The 22,806-nt window shown below is 40.0% G+C and overlaps 1 protein-coding gene across 4 annotated transcripts in view; it reads left to right on the top strand.

Annotated features, from left to right (window-relative positions):
- Positions 1-13,066, top strand: part of kiaa1549lb (KIAA1549-like b) — a 211,496-nt gene extending 198,430 nt beyond the window's left edge. For 3 of the 4 annotated variants that reach the window (XM_061964212.2, XM_061964214.2, XM_061964211.2), the window contains 5 exons: positions 5,063-5,431; positions 5,500-5,594; positions 5,830-5,978; positions 6,084-6,235; positions 11,801-13,066. In XM_061964212.2, coding sequence (XP_061820196.2) covers positions 5,063-5,431; positions 5,500-5,594; positions 5,830-5,978; positions 6,084-6,235; positions 11,801-12,064 — 1,029 coding nt within the window. In that variant the 3' untranslated portion in view covers positions 12,065-13,066. The remainder of the gene's footprint in view (positions 1-5,062; positions 5,432-5,499; positions 5,595-5,829; positions 5,979-6,083; positions 6,236-11,800) is intronic. The other variant, XM_061964213.2, reaches the window with a different exon arrangement.
- Positions 13,067-22,806: the final 9,740 nt, after the last annotated feature.

Below are 22,806 nucleotides of genomic sequence, written 5' to 3'. Positions count from 1 at the left end.
GTCACATAAGAAGTTATATCGGTGACTAAAATACTATTGACCACCTCCTTTTTATATGTTTAGTCCAGCTACATAAATACATACATATAAGATGTACTCAGTGTAGTGATGCAGCAGGATGGAGCATGATAAATACTCCTGTCATTTTCGTGATATGGCCAATTCGAATGTCTACCACCCAGATTGATTTTGTGCATTTATAAAAAAATATGCTCATAAGAAGTGTACAAAATGCCACTAAAACTAGGCAACTTTTATTTTAAGAAGACACGTTTGACAAACCATTTAAAGAGTCTGGCCTCCAAATGGTGTTTACGTGTGCTGTGTGTCAAAGTCATCATTTTTATGAATTTTTTTTTTACAACCCACACAGCCCTTTTTCTTAAAATGTCCTGTCTTTTGTTGATTACAAGGAGACCAGTGTAGCTGCAGGCCCTGTCATTGCAGATGTTTCTCCCTTTCCGTGTTGCAGGGGGACTGATTTATGAGGTGCACGACGACAGGTCTCCCTTGGCAACCTTCTATTTGCACATGAAGTAGGGCAGCCTCCAACTAATTTTCATTCGTCTCCGAATATACAGGCTAGGTCAAAGGTTTGGGAATGGATTGTAAAGGTATACAGTGGTTAGGATGTGCAATGCTGAGGAGAACTCATGAAACAATGACTGTTAAAGTGAGCTCACCACTTGTTCTTGGTGTAATACTGGTGGAACTGTCAATACCTTATCAGCATCTAGCCACCTATTGGTTTTACCACTTATTATTTACAGCAGTAGTTTCTTTAACTTTTTTCACCAAGTACAACCTCAGAAAACACTTGGCTAGCCAAGTACCACCATTATGACCAACATTAAAATACAGTAGCATGGTAGGCCTAAGTATTCATTAAAACAAGACAGTGTATATTTAATATATTTGGCCACTGTAACGTTACACAGAGTTGGAACAGCAATACTGTGTTTGAATATGGGAAAATAAAACATCCATCCATTTTCTACCGTTTGTCCTTTTCGGGGTTGAGAGGCGCTGGAGCCTATCTCAGCTGCACTCAGGCACAAGGCAGGGTACACCATACTTGCCAACCCTCCTGGATTTTCCGGGAGACTCCCGAAATTCAGCGCCTCTCCCGAAAACCTCCCGGGACAAATTTTCACCTGAAAATCTCCCGAAATTCAGGCCGAGCTGGAGGCCACGCCCCCTCCAGCTCCATGCGGACCTGACCTGTTTTCACGTCCATTTTCCCACAATATAAACAGCGTGCCTGCCCAATCACGTTATAACTGTAGAATGATGGAGGGCGAGTTCTTGGTTTCTTATGTGGGTTTATTGTTAGGCAGTTTCATTAACGTCCTCCCAGCGCGGCAACAACACACAACAACAGCAGTCACGTTTTCGTCTACCGTAAAGCAGTTTGTCTGCCGTAAACAGCAATGTTGTGACACTCTTAAAAAAATACCGCCATCTTTGTCACGGCCCAGTCGCACACCAGTGCGCAATCATCTGGGAGCCGCGCTGAGCGCACCTCCAAGCACACTTGCGCGCGCGTCACTCAAGCTGCTGCAGGCAGCTGCGTTCCATCTTCAATCAACACTGATGAGAGGGACGACTACTTAAACAACCGCCACCAGAGATCCTTTGCCAGAACGTAGCAATCTGTACATCGTACCCTCCCTGTGTGCGTCCCCGAGTCACGCTGTGTGTCGTGTGCTTCTGGATCTTCCCTGTCTTCCTCGTGCTTCCTGGTTCTCGACTCCTCGCTCTCCCCCGGACTACGACGACTCGCTCCTGCGTCCTGACCACGCTTCCGCCCCTGGACAAGCCCTGCCTGCCTTGCCCTTGTCTGACAGCACCGCTCCTCTCAACTTGCACCTCCAACACTTACGGTAAAACCCTCAAGTTAAATTCTACACATAGTCTGACACCCATTTCCTGTTTGGTTACATACACATCTAATATATACATATATTGATATATAATATAATATAATATAATATATAATATAATATCATATAATATATTATACAAAATAATATATTATATAAATTAGATATATATATATATTTATATAGAGATATAGATTTTCCTTTTGAATAAATACGCCCCAGGCTAAACACTCTCCCAGCCTCAGCTATCCCAGCAGCATTTGGGTAGAAGGCGGGGTACACCCTGGACAAGTCGCCACCTCATCACAGGGCCAACACAGATAGACAGACAACATTCACACTCACATTCACACACTGTGTTAATGCAGTCTGCTGAAAATAATTGAACTAGCCACCTCACATAGCAACTGACACTGTGGTCAAAGTTGGAATTGCCGTAAAGCGCATTTTAAGATATTCAACACTCTACTGCTATCTGGTGGACAGTGCACCCCCCCAATTTGTCACGTTTCATGCACCGCTTGATGGATTGTCGGCGCATTATGGCTACCGTAGTCAGGCGTACTGTGCTTCATTCAACATTTATTATGGAAGGACCCCAAAATGGCACCAAATAGGAGACATATAATCTTTTGTTTCGACCTAATATGCAAAACCAACTTTTCTTACATGATGGTACTCAGGGCCGGTTCTCGGCGGGCATATATGAGGGGGCAGTCAAAAATGTGAAGGGGGCATCATGTGTACACGCTGTTCCATCATGCTCCAGCACTTTTTTTCTGTGCTAATACAGTAGTAACATTCTTCACCGTTTTCATTGAATTTGGTTTTTAGCTACAGTATGGGCCTGATTCACTAAGATCCAAATACCACGTGCTAAACAGCGTGTGCAATCCAGAAAACAGCCTGTACTCGTGGGCGTGTTGCATGTGATTTACTAAGACTGCGTGGGCAATTGTAAAGTTGGCAAGACCGCACTATTTAAATGACGATTTTGCCTGTACTATGCGGGGCATCACCACGGAGATACTCTCATTTACTGCACATTCATGTTATCATGCGCCTACCGGTGGCATTTTGTTATGTTTTCAAACATGCAGGGGACATTTACCACTTTTTGGGGGCATTTTACAGGCAGTCCTGCAGTGCATCTACATTGACACCACTTCTTTTTTCTTTTCTTTTTTTTTAAGCGCTGAATGTGCATGGGAGAGAGACTGCACTTAGTCCGCTCAACACGCAAAAATCCAAGACGTTTTTTTTCATATAAGATATATTTTGATGTTCATCGTTTTAATGAGGATGTCGTCTGTCCGTCGTGTGTCTGTGCAGCACGAGCACTGATCCTGCAGCCGTGTGTGGAACTGTCAGTTTACACAGTTGCTAAACAAAACCCAAAATAGTGCTGGCAAAATGGTGATGAGTGTTGATAAATTACATTGCACATCATAAATAATTATATTTGCATTTTCTTCTCCCAGTGTTGTGACCGTTTTGATGAAGAGTGTATATTTTGTATATTAATGAAGACAGAGACACACAATTGATTGCACGCCTGCTCACTGAAGGGACACAATCACCTTTGCACATGTTTAGTAGATCAGATTTTCGTGTGCTGTCAAGTTTGCATGTGTTTTAGTAGATGTGCCCCGCCTGAAAACTAAGTTAACCACTATAAGGTGGCAATCTTTTAAGTAGGGATGTCCGATAATGGCTTTTTGCCGATATCCGATATTCCGATATTGTCCCATTCTTTAATTACCGATACCGATATCAACCGATACCGATATCAACCGATATATACAGTCGTGGAATTAACACATTATTATGCCTAATTTGGACAACCAGGTATGGTGAAGATAAGGTACTTTTAAAAATAATTTATAAATTAAAATAAGATAAATAAATTAAAAACATTTTCTTGAATAAAAAAGAAAGTAAAACAATATAAAAACAGTTACATTGAAACTAGTAATTAATGAAAATTAGTAAAATTAACTGTTAAAGGTTAGTACTATTAGTGGACCAGCAGCACGCACAATCATGTGTGCTTACGGACTGTATCCCTTGCAGACTGTATTGATATATATTGATATATAATGTAGGAACCAGAATATTAATAACAGAAAGAAACAACCCTTTTGTGTGAATGAGTGTAAATGAGGGAGGAAGGTTTTTTTGGGTTGGTGCACTAATTGTAAGCGTATCTTGTGCTTTTTATGTTGATTTAATAAAAAAACAAAAAAACACCAAAAAAAAAACGATACCGATAATAAAAAAAAACGATACCGAATATTTCCTTTATTACATTTTAACGCATTTATCAGCCAATAATATCGACAGGCCGATATTATCGGACATCTCTACTCTCAAGAGTAAAATTAAAAAATTAAAGTAAAATAAATGAAATGAAGGCCCTGCGATGAGGTGGCGACTTGTCCAGGGTGTACCCCGCCTTCCGCCCGATTGTAGCTGAGATAGGCTCCAGCGCCCCCCGCGACCCCAAAAGGGAATAAGCGGTAGAAAATGGATGGATGGATGGATGGAAATGAAATGAAAGTATCCTTCATCCCCATTTAATCAACCATCACAACATTTATCTTAACTTGATGGCCTAATTCTGAAACTGAAATTCTTAAACCTTTAATAGGACTTCACACACAATAGTCAATATTTGCAAAATTGAAAGGTACAAAAGTCTTATGAATAATACCAAAATATTATTCTCAAACTAGTTAATCATCAGGTCAGTTTACGAATATCCAGCATTATAATAAGATTTATCCAATCCAATCCACTTTATTTATATAGCACATTTATTTACAAGTCAGAAAAGACGAAACTCAAGGAGGTTCCATTTAAAATGTTAATTATTTACTCTACTTTAGAAATGTCTCTATACTTAAGAATACTTTTATTATATTAGCAATGGTTTGACCATGGAATAGATCATTTGTATTTCCATTATATTGGAAGGGTAAAATATGTATTGGCTTTTTTTCTAACTAGGAGAGCAGACAAACTCCACACAGAGATGCTCACATTCTGACCCACTAGGCCACAGTTTGATCCAAACATCCATTAAGCCATTGGTCTTACAGTATATTGTTTGCAAGAACCACACACCTTTTAAGAAGCCATTTCAATTGTCATGTGTCACGCTCATGGGTTTTTTCCAGACTGAGCCCGAGTTGATCGAGGAGACGAACGTAGACCATTTAATAGACCAGAGAGGCTTCGTGTACGGCCGCGGTCTGAAAGGCCAGTCACAGACGTCCACTCTGAGCTCACAGCCGTCCATTGATGAAGTGCGGCATCAGATGCACCTGCTCCTGGAGGAGGCATTCAGCCTGGCGTCGGGGGGACAGTCCACATCCGGGAGGCATTCCCACTCCCACCCTCGCCCTTCTCCGGACCAGTACAGTGCTGCTTCGCTTCCCTATGCAGATGTGGTGACCAGCGCTCCAGGGACTATGAGTGGTCGTAGCGGACTGCAGTGGAGCCCATCTTATGGAACAGATGTGTACCAGTGCAGTCTGCCCAAACCAGTAAGTCCAATCCTCTCTTTTAATATTCAAGTTAATTTTGAATATTAACTTCCCATCCTCTCTTGTAGGCCTTTCACTTCACCCAGCTGCCTGACATGGCAATTAGTTCTCCTCCCCCTTTGCCACCTCGCACCGGACCCCCTCCTGGTACCTCCTTAAGACGGTAATGCTCATGAGGCTTCACTTATGCGCTCTGTTGCATACATTCCTATTCACATCCATTTTCAGGGACTTGATATTCACTAGGTAATGTGCTCAGGCCTTTTTTCATAAATTTTAATACTGAACTAGGGCATTGAGGTATGGCAAGAATGCTAATGAGCAAATAACTCATCCGCATGGAGTGTTGCTGCTCTCTAGTGGCGACCACTTAGTATAACTATGCCTCTGTATCTCAGGTCCATCTCGGACCTGGGCCCCAAGGGAAGGAGCTCTCAGACATCTGTCATTGAAATGCAGAGTCCACATGACAACAACCCTTATGGGCCCAGCTCCAGGGCAGCACTTCCATCCATCACTGTACAGAAGCCTGTGTCCAACTACTCAGGTGAGTGGACAGCAAGCCGAGGTGACATTGTAAAAGTAAAGACAGAAAGTGTTTCCCACGTCCCCCCTTGTACCAAGTTACGCCCTCCATGCTCTTCCTCTGCAGGAAACCCAATAACAGCCGTCTATTCTATCCCAGCCAGCAGGACCGGCTACTCGGACTATTACGTCTCCACCTCGCCCACTTCCTACCACAGTCCCTCCTGGATGTCTTATCCTCCTGAACCTGAAGATGTGCCACCTCAGTGGGCAGACTCAGTAAGGAATGCTTGCAGCTAACATAATACTGAACACACAAAAAGTAAATTACACTAATACCATACTTGCCAACCCTCCCGGATTTTCCGGGAGAATCCCGAAATTCAGCGCATCTCCCGAAAACCTCCCGGGAAAAATTTTCTCCCGAAAATCTCCCGAAATTCAGGCGGACCTGAGTGACGTGTCGACAGCCTGTTTCCACGTCCGCTTTCTCACAATTTAAGCAGCGTGCCTGCCCAATCACGTTATAACTGTAGAATGATGGAGGGCGAGTTCTTGGTTTCTTATGTGGGTTTATTGTTAGGCAGTTTCATTAACGTCCTCCCAGCGCGGCAGCAACACACAACAACAGCAGTCACGTTTTCGTCTACCATAAAGCAGTTCGTCTGCCGTAAACAGCAATGTTGTGACACTCTTAAACAGGACAATACTGCCATCTACTGTACATGCATATGTGACAATAACATCTACGGCTTTTAGAGAGTGCAGTGCACAACTGCGCACACAACAAGGAGATGAAGCAGAATGCATCATCAGAGAGGGTGTTCAGCATGGTTAGAAAAATAGTGACAGAGAATAGAACAAGGATGAACAATTCAACCCTTAACTCAACAATGAGTAGATGAGTGTTATGTGTGTGTATATGTGTAAATAAATGAACACTTAAATTCAAGTATTTCTTATATATATATATATATATATATATATATATATATATATATATATATATATATAGAGCTAGAATTCACTGAAAGTCAAGTATTTCTTATATATATGTATATACATATATATATATGAAATACTTGACTTGGTGAATTCCAGTTGTAAATATACTCCTCCCCTCTTAACCACGCCCCCCCCCCCCCCCAACCCCCCCCCCCCCCCCCCCCCCATCTCCCGAAATCGGAGGTCTCAAGGTTGGCAAGTATGCTAATACAGTAGTAACTCAATTTACGAGCTTAATTTACTCTGACGGAGCGTTTTACGCAAAACACTTGTTTCTTAAAACAACGTCTTTTATTGAAATGAATTCAAACCAATTTAAAAGAGCAACATTTGAACATATACCATGCCTTTTAAAAAACTTCCAACACAATAGAATGTACTACACACAACTATTGTAGTTTTATGAAGTAATGTAGTTATAATGTAGTTCGTTTCATTTGGAGAGTAAAAAAAACAAAAAAATACTCACACTTTATGGTAAAATATCGGCAGCTGTAAAAAACTGTAAAAAAACAGTCACGATGTACAGGACGTTACGGTATGTTGATGTTGAATGCGATAGTTTTACAGCTGATAACTGTTTTTGCTCATGGTAAATGACTATGAAATAAACTGATATTGTTAACCTGTTTACAAAAAAAACTTCCGAATTTATGGTAAAATACTGGCAGCTCCGGTTGCCAGGAATTCATCGTACAACAAATTAAGGCCAATTTTAGAGTTGCCAATCAGCCTATCTCCAGGTGCATGTCTTTGGAGGAGGGGGGAAGCCGGACTACCCGGAGGAAACCCACGCAGTCACGGGAGAACATGCAAACTCCACACAGAGAGACCCCTAGTACAGGAATCAAACCCAGGACCTTCTCACTGTAAGGCAAAGGTGCTAAAAACTGCCCCACCGTATCTAGTAGCTGCAAAATGCCTGTGTTACATGAGAATTTCAACTTGAAAGTATTTGTACAACCTTTCACTGGACAACTCATAATACAGCCTTCTGAAATATGTTCCTGAAGTGAGCTATTAAAAATGAGTCTTAAATGCTCTGTATATGTTAAATGCTTTCAAACAGTTTCAACACCCTTAAACACACAGTGTGGTTCATTTTTAAGCTGTTTACAATGAAGCACGTAAACATAACCCCTCAATATCTGAAACGAGTTGCCACAAATACAAACAAAACATTTTGTTAGCTGAAAGTTAACAAGGCGAATGCTTTAACACAAACCCCTAAAACAATTAAGGTATGCTGTAAATGCACATGTGCAATCTGCAAAATGTTTAATTTGGACAGAATAAAACCTTAAATTTAGGAGTTTTTGTATGCTTGTGACAGTTCAGTATTTGCAAATGCATTGTACAATTTTTCATTATTCTCTCAGTAAAGTCATGTGTTTTCTACGTATTATAACCATCGTCATTTAGGTTATATACTGTTTCTTGATTTGCAGGAATCACTGTATTTACTACTGTGATAAACTTTATTGATTTTACGGTGTTTTACTGTTGCTATTTAACAATTGCTTGTCATAGTTTTTATAGTGTACAATATGTCTTTCCAGCTGCTTCTTTGTCAAACACACCATCAGCAGCTTCTCCATATTTTCATGGATGAATATTCGCCGTTTGGATATTATTGTACGTAACATTCTTGGCTGGCATTAAACTGTTCTGCTTCAGTATGGTGCAGACTACCATTGCTCCGTTCCAACTACTAGGTTGCTACACATGGCGTCATTATTTTTGATTAATTATTTCTTTAATTGAATGAATATCATCAACTTCTTCTCAGCACTGTCCTCCAAACTCACTTTTTTTTCTTCCAATGGTTGAAAAACAAAATTACGTCGATCTCTAGCTATAAGCTAATGCTAACAAGTAAGACCAGATGTTTTGGGCAGGTCTTACGGGTTCACTGTGGCATTTGCTACACCAACTAAAAAATAGGGATGCTTGTAACTCAACATTTTGCTTGCAACCCAAAGCATAACAATTAGCCGAGAGACTGCAAAACACTCTTAAGTTGAGGTACCACTATAAAAGGCTAATATTGGCTAAGTTAAAACATTAACACTCCCAATGACCAAAAGAATAAAACTTTTGTTTTTGATCATATTGTTATTTTTTGTCCCAATTCCTAAGTTCAAAAAGTTAGATTGGTCAGGAAGCCTACTGTAAATGTCTATTTGTCCGATACTATAATATGCAAAAATGTCTAATGGATTTCTTTCAAAATGTTAAATATGTATTATGCGTCAAAGTAATAGCACCTTTGCTTTTGTATCATGTTTTCAATATCTGAGGGCATATTTGTATTTAGGCCATATATGTAAATTGTCAGGCCTTTACCAGGCAAATCTATGTAAATTATTGAGGCACTATGTATTCATTTTTACTAGCCTAAGATATATTTGGTAACCGAGGTCAAAGGTCGGATCAGTATAGGGATGGGTACCTTTCATATTTGAATTGATATGGTACCTGGGCGGTACCAGTATTTCTGTGTCTGTTCATGTCATAATAAATGTTCATTTGTTTAATAATACATTTACAATACAAATTTAACATTTAACAATAAGCTGATAATGATAACTGTGCTGTCCAGTTGTTTTGTCTTGTTTTTTATACTTCTGAGTAGGGATGGGTAATGAATCCTGTAAATTGGCACCGACCGAATCCCGCCGGTCATACCAGGCACCGATTCACGCAAAATCCTACGGTGCCTTGTTTCGGTACCTGGGTTGCGCATGACATCACGCCAGGTTGCCAACTTAGCCAGCTCTTTGCACTTTGGCACTTGGCGATCACTCTAGAAACACTGAGAGCGGACTTAGCCAAACTACCTCTATGTAAAAAGTGCGCCAATGTAAGTTAAGTAAGGCTCCACTTTTCAAAAAAAATGTGCTTGCTTGATGCTAATATACATTGGCTTTGCTATTGACATGCTAATTAGCATCAGTGATTTTATATGGTCATTTCAACACTTCAAATTTGTTAAGGAAAACTATAACTAAAATGCACGTTACAATAAAACAGCTGGTGTGTAATAAGTGCAATACTTACAGTATTAACACTTTGTAGTGCGAAACAAAAGACTGAACTCATCAACACACCATAAACTATCCACTACTGCCATCTGACGTCTTGAACTTGCAACTGCAATTGCAACTCAGTGTCATACTTGCAAATGAGACTCAGAAATGTGATAATGAAACAAGATATAACAACTGGACAGAAGTTATCAGAAACGGCTCATTTTTTAATATTACAATACAATGAGACATTATTCCCAAAAACAAAACAAACAATAACATGTGGTACTGTTGAATACTGGTATCGATTCCAAGGTACCCATCCCTACGTCTGAGTCTCATTTACAAGTACTATATAGTACATTTTGCATGCAGTTGCAACTCCAAGATGTTAAATGGCAGTAGTCTATAGACTACTGTGTATTGCCTAGTCAGGGAGTAGTCTTTGTCATTAAGATTAATCTAGTTTTGTTTTTTTTGCACCCTACAAAGTGTTTATACTGTAAGTAGTCTATTTATTCACTTGTAGTTTGATTGTAACGTGCATCAAATTGTAGTTTTCATTAAATAATTTGGAGGTGTTGAAATCACCATGTATAATCGGTAAAAGTAACATATCCACGGCAAATCCAATGTAAATTAAATGTAAATTACCAACGAACTAGCGTATTTTGAAAAGTGGAGACTTACTGTACAGTTTTCTATCAGGCATACTTACTTTGTTGGCATGGACAATTGCAATTACCTAGATGCACTCAGTGCTGCTTGAGTGCTTGTTTGCCCACCGGTGCCGAGTCTGCAGCTGGACATGACACATGCAACAAAGGTATCGAAATATGGCACCATTTAATTTTACATGATTCGATACCCAGTATTACCACCAGAATTTGGTCGGTACCCATAGGACTACATTTACACTGCAGGCCAAAGTGGCCCAAATCAGATTTTTTTTTAATAACATTTTTTCCAGCTGACTGTTTACAGTGCAAGTAAAATGTGATTTTTATCAGACTCCAGTATAAACGCGCACAGTCCCCAATGTGGCCCCAATGTGGCCTCGACGTCACTTACATGCGCACTTCAATAAAGTGAAAACAAAGGAAGTTGACCGGGAGGAAGTCACGACTACTACAAAATAAAATAAAAGTCGCAACACCTTAAAACTAAATGTTTTTTATATGAAAGTAAATGAAAGTAATATAATGCATGAATGGATGTATATAGTGTCATATATTTGGGAAGGTTCTAATCTTTGTATGGCTGTTAAGTAGAGGAGACAGGGACATCAGTGTGGATATACGGGAGCTTTATTTTTCAACTCACATGTTAGCAAATGTCACACCGCCAATTCCAGTCTTTCAACAATCGCTATTTCTTTGGAATCAAGATGTACAGTATATTCATATATTAAATATAGCCTATTATTTGCGCACCGAAAATTTGATCGTCTTAAATAGACTGTGCTCTAATTAGCACTGGCTCAAAAAAATATTGGCATGAATACCTGTGGCTGTAGGCGACCTCCTGATGTATATTTTCAATTCCACAAGATGGCAGAAGAGCACAGACAGCAAACACTGTTTAAATTGAAGATGGTGACAAAGTGCATTACACACTAATGCAATGGGAAGTACAAAATAAGTTGTCAATTTGCACTTGTAGTTGCACCTGAGTGTTAAAAGTATGTTGTTAATATGTGATCTGCAGGAGTGAATCCTGCCTGGCTGACTCTCAGATCATGTCTCCTTTCAGTTTTATTAGCAACAAACCAGGCTTTCCTTTTTTACGAGTCCTATATCCTGTCTTCCAGCTGCCCTTGCCAGGATATGTCGAGGCTTTTCCTCACCCTCGCTACCCACAGGGGAGCCCCTCCTTGCTCCCCCTACAGTACACTCAGACTCTGGACCAACAACCTGCCGTCCAGAGCACAACGTCCCAGAAAATCCTGCCGCAGGTTGGGAAGGACACGGACAGCGTTCCCTTGAGCAATCTCTCCACCTCTGCACTCGTGAACGCCATTCGGCAAGAGGTGGCCAAGCTGGCCAAGAAGCAAAGCGAGATGTTTGATTTCTAGTCTGGATTGTGTGCAGGAGTTGACAACAAACTGATTTGTGATGTTTTTACTGTAATATTACCAGATCTTATTTACTCATTGACTGGTTGATTTATTTTTTATTATACCTGTCAGCTGCTGACATAAAACAACAAAACAATTGTTGTTTTTTGGGAGGAGATTAATGCAATTGCTGTCCCTTAATGACTGCACACATGTAGATAGTACGGGAATATTATAGAAAACATTTGAAATGAGTCGAATAACTATTTTTACCAAAAGGACCAAACACTTCCTGACAAGCATGCAAGATGGTATTTGATCTTGTTTTTTTTATCGTGGTCTCACAAAATCCTAGCCAACTTCCTCATCAAACTCAACAATTCCAGTAGTTTTAATTGTGTTTTTTTTATTATCAGGCTCGGACCACCATAAAAACCCTCGCTGAAGAACAAAAGACATTAAATCAGTACGCACATTTAGCCATTCATCTCAGTGCAAGAGACACTCATACTTCACTTTGGGATAAAAGCCGTCCCAGACTGTGATAAAGCCAATTGTTAATGCAGGATTGCTGTCTGGCCGAGTGCAAATAAGTGCATGGAGTTTTATGGCGGGGATGCTGCATAAACATCCACATGCTGCAGACTGACTCTTGGTTATGAAATATTACAGATATAAAGTTAGGGTCCCATTCTCAAAAGCAATGTTTAATAATTAACGAATGCTGCTTGCATTCCCACAAGATCTCCTGTACTATAATCATGTTTGAGGGCAGAAACAATGACTCACGATGGCGATGTAATGAGCAAAGTTTTTTTTTTTTTTTAAAGCTGGTCACTGGTTGAGACACAAAGAAGTAAATGAACATGAGCTAAACACTGTAAAACTAATGTCTTTTTGTCTTCCATGAATGGTTTCCTAAGTTCCAATTTATCTGCTCATTAGGTCGGGAGACTGGGACAAGCCAAGAGTGAAAGAACTAATAGCCTACATGATTAAACTGAAATAAAAGATTTTTTAGTAGAATACCAGAGTTTGTGGTTTGTGCTCCACACGTCTTTTTCCTCTCCAAATGTCATTTTGGACATTTCATAACTGGATTTTCCCTCAGCAAGTCACTTGAGGGTGAGCTGATGTAGCTTTTGTGACTATTGATGTGATTTTCTCGCTCCAGACTTCTGTGGGTTGAACTGAAATGGCCTGCATTACAGGGTTTATCTATTCTGCACTTTACTTTTGTCCAACCTAAATACTCAAGCCTCAGTATTACATCCCCTGGGCTTTTGGAACGTTCCATGACAAAAGAACACGGTGTAAGCATCCGCAAATGTGCAACCTCGGTAGATAATTCATAGATAATTCATTCAATAAATTAGCTATGGCCCCCGGGATGATATTTGATTAGTATTAGAACCGGCCCACAGGCCACAGCCTCCCGCTGCTGTTTTGTACGAACCAATCAGTGTTGGTGCTAGGAATTTTCAAATTGGGGTCCCAGGGACTGTGGTTGTCTGAAGTGTTCCTGATGGGGTCCCAGGGACCCCATCAAGTCATAAAAATGGGGTCCCACAGTAAATTTTTGGCGTCGCACTTTTTTGAAACTGTTTTGAAAACAAATGATCAATGATGCATTGTCCTGTTGTATCTCACATTCTATATTGTGGAAAAAGGTTGTCATAAACGTTACTTAATTCATTAAAAAAATAATACAAAAGAAAAAAATTTTTTATGCATATGTAAATTTATTCAGTTCTAATCAGTCATTCACTTTCTTCTTTCCTTCATGGATCTAAACTTTGCCGCTGCCGGTATTTTTTTCAATATTTTAATTGTAATATTTTCAGAATGTGTTTGTTCTATTTTTGGCCAAAGTAAGACAAAGCAAACAATCTGAAGTTGTCTTTATTTTTTAGTTTTCATGCCATGATTTGAATAGTCCGGCCCACGTGTGCAAATATTTTCCTCTATGCGGCCCCTGCTGTGTTAGACGTACTGTACAAATGCTGCTCTGAGTCTTACTCAGTTGCATTGGGATTTGGGACCGAAAATGCAAGAATTCACCGCAACTTTCTGAAAAAGCTGCGGCCGCAAAAGTTGCGATGTTTTGTTGCTTCTTCTTCCTTGAAACACATGTAATCGTCTTGTGATTTTCTGAATTTGTTATCAATATTTGCAGTTTTCCTTGTAACCTTAACCTAAAAAAGCATAGGATTCAAACACAAATTTGGAAACAAATACTCTATTGACGTTAGACTCAATTTATACCTCATAGGCTTCAGTTCAAGTCACAGATTTATTTGGAACAAAACAAACCATTTCACAATTAAACATTTAAAAAAATCATATTCAATACAATATTCCTATCTGCAAAAACAAAAACAGTAATATTCAATCAAATTAGAAAGAAACAAATAAATGTGTGTGACCGAAAAGGAGTAGGAAGAAGCAAAAGCTTATATTGTCTTGCCCCATAAGTTAAAAGTAGGCACTAGATGGCAGTAAACTCACATACTGAGACTGCATTGTCAAATTACTTTGCTGTTTTAATTAATTATAACTACCCCGAAGGGAATAAGCGGTAGAAAATGGATGGATGGATGGATGGATAATTGTAGTTATAATTATAAATACAGAAGAAACACCAAAGAAAGCTTCATTATTGTCCACTGTCTGGTATTTTATCCGCAAGTTGTGTTTTTTTAAGTGTTTGTCCATCTTAAACATACAGTCGCAATCAAAAGTTTACATAGACTTGTAAAGAACATAATGTCATGGCTGTCTTGAGTTTCCAATAATCTCGACAACTCTTATTTTTTTGTGATAGAGTGATTAGAGCACATACTTGTTGGTCACAAAAAACATTCATGAAGTTTGGTTCTTTTAAGAATTTATTATGGGTCTACTGAAAATGTGACCAAATCTGCTGGGTCAAAAGTATACATACAGCAATATTAATATTTGGTTACATGTCCCTTGGCAAGTTTCACTGCAATAAGGCGCTTTTGGTAGCCATCCACAAGCTTCTGGCAAGCTTCTGGTTGAATTTTTGACCACTCCTCTTGACAAAATTGGTGCAGTTCAGCTAAATGTGTTGGTTTTCTGACATGGACTTGTTTCTTCAGCATTGTCCACACGTTTAAGTCAGGACTTTGGGAAAGTCATTCTAAAACCTTAATTCTAGCCTGATTTAGCCATTCCTTAACCACTTTTGACGTGTGTTTGGGGTCATTGTCCTGTTGGAACACCCAACTGCGCCCAAGACCCAACCTCCGGACTGATGATTTTAGGTTGTCCTGAAGAATTTGGAGGTAATCCTCCTTTTTCATTGTCCCATTTAAAGCACCAGTTCCATTGGCAGCAAAACAGGCCCAGAGTATAATACTACCACCACCATGCTTGACAGTAGGAATGGTGCTCCTGGGATTAAAGGCCTCACCTTTTCTCCTCCAAACATATTGCTTGGTATTGTGGCCAAACAGCTCAATTTTTGTTTCATCTGACCACACCCCGCCTTCAGCCCGAATGCAGCTGAGATAGGCTCTAGCACCCCCCAAAACCCTGAAAGGGACAAGCGGTAGAACATGGATGGATGGATGGATACTTGCAAATTCTTCAGGACAACCTAAAATCATCAGTTGGGTCTTGGGCGCAGTTGGGTGTTCCAACAGGACAATGACCCCAAACACACATCAAAAGTGGTAAAGGGAATGGCTAAATTGGGCTAGAATTAAGGTTTTAGAATGGTCATCCTAAAGTCCTGACTTAAACGTGTGGACAATGCTAAAGAAACAAGTCCATGTCAGAAAACCAACAAATTTAGCTGAACTGCACCAATTTTGTCAAGAGGAGTGGTCAAAAATTCAACCAGAAGCTTGCCAGAAGCTTGTGGATGGCTACCAAAAGCGCCTTATTGCAGTGAAACTTGCCAAGGGACATGTAACCAAATATTAACATTGCTGTATGTATACTTTTGACCCAGCAGATTTGGTCACATTTTCAGTAGACCCATAATAAATTTATAAAAGAACCAAACTTCATGAATGTTTTTTGTGACCAACAAGTATGTGCTCCAATCACTCTATCACAAAAAAATAAGAGTTGTAGAAATTATTGGAAACTCAAGACAGCCATGACATTATGTTCTTTACAAGTGTATGTAAACTTTTGACCATGACTGTATATATATATATATATATATACATATATATATATATATATATATATATATATATATATATATATATATGTCTTAATAAGGTTATCCAAAAAATAGTGCTCGATACCGTAGTAGAGCGCAATATATGTATGTGTGGGGAAAAAAAAATCACAAGACTATTTCATCTCTACAGGCCTGTTTCATGAGGGGGGTACCCTCAATCGTCAGGAGATTTTAATGGGAGCATTCGCATACCATGGTTTATATAGGGCACAGAGTGGGTGGGTACAGGCTGGCCTAGGGGCGTGGTGATTGGTTCATGTGTTACCTAGGAGGTGTTTCCGTCTATGGCGGCATGTTGTTACAATTTCGCTGCGCTTGTTGAGGGATGACAGGTCTGGACGGTAGATAATAAACAGTTTCTCTTTCAAGCATAGGTTGCATCTTTTATTACCACTATTGTAAGGTGTGCTGGATGCAAGAATTTGCCATGTTATTGAATATTCAACATTATTGTCTTTGAGGTCCCAAATGTGTTTGCTGAGTTCTGTGGTGAACAAGCAAACCGTCAACTTTCTTGACGTCACTTTCAACCTGAGAAATAACAGCTACCAACCATTCACGAAACCCAACACAACACTCCAATACGTGCACCATGACAGCAACCATCCACCCACCACCACGAAAAGAATACCTACCGGAATCAATAAAAGGCTATCGATGCTGTCATCTAGCAAAGCTGAATTTGACCAAGCAACCCCCCCGTACCAAAAAGCCCTTGATGAAAGCGGATACAATTTCACCCTCACCTATGAACCCACGCCAGGAAACCAGCCAAAAAAGAACAGAAAACGAAACAGCATCATCTGGTACAACCCCCCATACAGCAAAAACGTCTCAACAAACATTGGACACAAATTCCTCAACCTGATTGACAAACACTTTCCCAAAGACAACAACCTAAGAAAAGTATTCAACAAGAACAACATCAAATTGAGCTACAGCTGCATGAACAATATACGACAAATCATCTCAAACCACAACAAAACAATTGCAAATGAGCCGTCGACCCCCAGTCAGAACGACTCCAAAACCAACAAAGCATGTAACTGTCGAAAGAAACCTGATTGCCCCCTCAACGGGGGATGCTTACAAACATCAGTTGTCTACCAATCTAAGGTAATACGCAAGGACATTAACACATCCGACACATATGTAGGATTAACCGAGGGTGAATTCAAAACCAGATGGAACAACCACAAGGCTTCTTTCAGGAACAAAAACCTGCGAAATACCACAGAACTCAGCAAACACATTTGGGACCTCAAAGACAATAATGTTGAATATTCAATAACATGGCAAATTCTTGCATCCAGCACACCTTACAATAGTGGTAATAAAAGATGCAACCTATGCTTGAAAGAGAAACTGTTTATTATCTACCGTCCAGACCTTTCATCCCTCAACAAGCGCAGCGAAATTGTAACAACATGCCGCCATAGACGGAAACACCTCCTAGGTAACACATGAACCAATCACCACGCCCCTAGGCCAGCCTGTACCCACCCACTCTGTGCCCTATATAAACCATGGTATGCGAATGCTCCCATTAAAATCTCCTGACGATTGAGGGTACCCCCTTCATGAAACAGGCCTGTAGAGATGAAATAGTCTTGTGATTTTTTTCCCCACACATACATATATATATATATATATATATATATATATATATATATATATACAAAACCCAAAACCAGTGAAGTTGGCACGTTGTGTAAATCGTAAATAAAAACAAAAAACAATGATTTGCAAATATTATATTCAATTGAATACACTGCAAAGACAAGATATTTAATGTTGGAACAGACAAACTAAATTTTTTTTGGAAAATAATCATTAACTTAGAATTTAATGGCAGCAACCCATTGCAAAAAAGTTGGCACAGGGGTATTTTTTTTACCACTGTGTTACATGGCCTTTCCTTTTAACAATACTCAGTAAACGTTTGGGAACTGAGGAGACCAATTTTTGAAGCTTTTCACATGGAATTATTTCCCATTCTTGCTTGATGTACACCTTAAGCTGTTCAACAGTCCGGGGTCTCCGTTGTTGTATTTTAGGCTTCATAATGTGACACACATTTTCAATGGGAGACAGGTCTGGACTACAGGCAGGCCAGTATAGTACTGTACTATTTTACTATGAAGCCACGTTGATGTAACACGTGCAGAATGTGACTTGGCATTGTCTTGCTGAAATAAGCAGGGGCGTCCATTAAAAAGACCTTGCTTGGATGACAACATATGTCACAGTTACAACGTCCACATTTTCCAAAAACAATTTGAAATGTGGACTTGTCAGACCACAGAACACTTTTCCACTTTGCATAAGTCCATCTTAAATGGACTTCGCCGCCCAGCGAAGCCGGCAGCGTTTCTGGGTGTTGTTGATAAATGGCTTTCGCTTTGCATTGTAGAGTTTTAACTTGCACTTACAGATGTAGCGACAAACTGTAGTTATTGACAGTGGTTGTCTGAAGTGTTCCTGATCCCATGTGGTGATATCCTTCACACACTGATGTCGCTTTTTGATGCAGTCCCGCCTGAGGGATCGAAGGTCACAGGAATTCAATGTTGGTTTTCAGCCTTGCCGCTTGCGTGCAGTGATTTCTCCAGATTTTCTGAACCTTTTGATGATGTTACAGACCTAAGTTACAGACCTTAGATGGTGAAATCCCTAAATTCCTTGCAATAGCTCGTTGAGAAATGTTGTTCTTAAACTGTTCGACAATTTTCTCACGCATTTGTTCACAAAGTTGTGACCCTCGCCCCATCCTTGTTTGTGAGTGACTGAATATTTCATGGTAGCTGCTTTGATACCCAATTGTGGCACCCACCTGTTCCCAATTAGCCTGTTCACCTGTGGGATTGATGTGCATTCTTCAACATTCCCAGTCTTTTTTTTGCCACCTGTGCTAGCTTTTTTGAAACATCTTGCAGGCGTCAAATTCCAAATGAGCTAATTTTTGCAAAAAATAACAAAGTTTACCAGTTCGAATGTTAAGTATCTTGTCATTGCAGTGTATTCAATTGAATATAGGTTGAAAAGGATTTACAAATCATTGTATTCTGTTTTTATTTATGATATACACAACGTGCCAACTTCACTGGTTTTGGGTTTTGTATATATATATATATGTGTGTATATATATATATATATATATATATATATGTACAGTATATAGATATATATATATATATATATATATATATATATATATGTACAGTATATATATATATATATATGTATGTACAGTATATATATATATATATATATATATGTATGTACAGTATATATATAATATATATATATATATATATAAATAAATAAAAGAGCAACATTTTTGGGACCGCACATGCTCCTTTACTGTAACCTCTGATGGTTACATGTAAGGGAATCCGCAATATGGTCAGTAAACAGGTCAGCGACTATAACCAGTGATTAATCATGATTAATCCAATATTTTAAAGTGAATCATTTGTGAACCTTGCCCTTATGTGGGCTCTGTACCGAGGATGTCGTTGTGGCTTGTGCAGCCCTTTGAGACACTTGTGATTTAGGGCTATATAAATAAACATTGATTGATTGATTGATAGATTGATCATTTGACACCACTTATAATCATAATTGTTTTCATTTTTTGCTGACTGGTGATTTTAATTGTTGTTATATAAAATCTAAAAGGAAAATCAAACTGTTTTATTAGATCAGGTTATTGTTTTTTGACACTGAAAAAGAAGAACACTTTGTTTTCCAATTTCCTTTTTCCATCCATCCATTTTCTACCGCTTGTATTTCAAAATTAAATTAAAAATAAATATTTTTTTGTTTTTCAATTGCCATTCATGAAAAGAAAAATATCAATGAACAAAATATTCACTGACCTTCATGCCCCCTATGCTGGGATATGCTGGACTCCAGAGATTAACGCTATTAAACAGATTTGTTATGAACTGGAACAGAGATGGATGAGTGACCCTTATAACTGGAACAACCCATCCATCCATTTCCTTCCGCTTGTCCCTAATTTCACATTAATCCAACATTTTGTCCAAAAGCTTTCTTGTATTATCTCGTTATTCATTCATGCCCATTGAGCAAAGTGAATGTGTGATTCAACATCGTTCCACCAGGGGTCAGCATTGCACCAAATAAGTAGACACCGAATGAGTTGCATTATGATTAGCAGAATGAATGGTCAATGTCAGAGTATGGCTAATTAGCTTGCTAAAAAAAAAAAAAGATACATTAGAGGAGTGGATGCTGTTTGGTTAAGTTAATAGTACATTATATGATGATGTCTGTAAGTTAACATTATTGTGCCATTGCATGAACATTTTTACTGTTTATGGAAGTGTACAACTTAAATTGGAGGTACAAGACACAAATAAAAGTTACATATTGTACTTATTTTACATTCACCTTTGTCAAAAAAGTCAACTTTTACAAACATAATATATCCACAAATACATTTCTCTCCCAAAATAGACACATGCTTAGCTGTAATTACAGTACACTAAAGGTGCACGGTTTGCTTTTGCTTTACGTGGGCAAGGTATCCACCAAGGTGGGATTTTTTTCCTCTTGACAAATCACCCTATGAGAATTGTGTTGATCAGAAACACATATTGGCACAAACAATTAACAAAATACAGCAGGATGGTCTTACAGCCGTGCAGCAAGTGCAAACTACATCACAAGTAACAGACAGCGTGCTCGAGTAAGCCGCCTATTCACCACCCTTTTCACACTGCAGGGGTTCAAACTAGGGTCTGCAGCATCTCATTGGTTTGTGTTATTATGTCTGTCACACTGACAATAATAAAGAACCCTTTTTCATACTGATGTCAATAGAAGATGGATTTTTTCCCCTAGAGGTCTGACAAAGGCTGGCTGGCTGATATTCGGGGTGCAGAGATTTGTATAAACATGAAAACTGTAACGACTTCTCCTCAAGCCAGTCAGAGCTTTTCTTCCTGTCGCTCAGACACACCAGAGACCTGGGGCCTCATGTACTAAGCAGGTGTACACACTAAAACCTAACGTACGCCCATTTACACAAGGAAGTTGAGATGTATCTAGAATGAACTGAGCGTAGAAATGTGCCTCACTCCGACTTCATGCTTCACGTAAACACATTTCTACAGGCTCTGGATACTTTAGCAACACACAGAGGTGTTTTTTTGGACTTGGCCATTATTTGATTTCCATCCATCCATCCATCCATCCATCCATCTTCTTCCGCTTATCCGAGGTCGGGTCGCGGGGGCAGCAGCCTAAGCAGGGAAGCCCAGACTTCCCTCTCCCCAGCCACTTCGTCAAGCTCTTCCCGGGGGATCCCGAGGCGTTCCCAGGCCAGCCGGGAGACATAGTCTTCCCAACGTGTCCTGGGTCTTCCCCGTGGCCTCCCACCGGTCGGACGTGCCCTAAACACCTCCCTAGGGAGGCGTTCGGGTGGCATCCTGACCGTTCGGGTGGCATCCTGACCAGATGTTATTTGATTTCAACAATGTAAAAAGAAAGAGACAAGAACACATAATTTACTTTATTGCCCGAAGGTGGGAGGAGTATATTTATAGCTATAATTCACTGAAATTCAAGTATTTCTTATATATATATATATATATATATATATATACATGCGTCACGCTGGCGTCTTGCTTGTTCGCCGCTTCTCCTTCCTTCCTTAGCCTTAGTTTTAGTTTTTATGCGACTTAGTATCTTTTTTGTTTTGTTTTGTTTTATATTAAGTGTGTATTAAATGACTGATGTTTCACTCACCCGCTGGCTCCACTGACTCTCCTGGCTACCATCGCCCTGCAACAACCTGCCAATACGAGCTGTTTCCCGAATTGCGGACTGCACCGCGGATAGCCCTCCTGGCTACCCGCCAACTGTCTGGTTGGCTGGCGGCTTCAGGGCTAGCCGGCAACATCAGTGTAGATCCCTGGTTAGCTGGCGGCTTCAGGGCTAGCCGATAACCAGCATCAGCAGCGCAGCTCCCTGGTTAGCTGGCGGCTATTTAGCCACCGCTCCGCAGCTGGTGGCCAACAGCTAGCCAGCCTCCAGCCACCCTGCCCTGGCAGCAACAACACGCTGCCAGCGCGGGTCCCTCCCGCAAATCACGGACCGCTGTCCCTCCACCAACTCCTCTCTCCTCTCCTCTGTCATGCTGTGGATCATCGCGTTGTGCCTGTCTCTCCATCTCTGGCCAACAAGTGTGCGGCCGTCGGCCAACGATCCCAGGCTAACATCCACCACTGCCAGCATGCTACTCAAATACGCCGCTGTGCAACTCCTCAAACTCAACAAACACATCACCATACCTCCAGACATCACAGCAACCATCAAAACACACAGACTGTTTCGCCGACCCAGATACATCCACAGAAGCTCCCGTAGAAAGTTTATTTACTCCCGGACTGAACAACACTGCATCCCATCACTCTGGTCACGCAACCGATCCACCCCCAGTGGCATCACACGTCATCACAATAACAAACCACACGTGCGCTCCGCCTATCTGCAACCGTTGACCAAAGCT

Source organism: Nerophis lumbriciformis, linkage group LG06 (genome assembly GCF_033978685.3).
Source record: "Nerophis lumbriciformis linkage group LG06, RoL_Nlum_v2.1, whole genome shotgun sequence".
NCBI lineage: Eukaryota > Metazoa > Chordata > Actinopteri > Syngnathiformes > Syngnathidae > Nerophis > Nerophis lumbriciformis.
The sequence above is the reverse complement of the archived record's forward strand: the minus strand, read 5'-3'. Positions and strand labels throughout refer to the sequence as shown.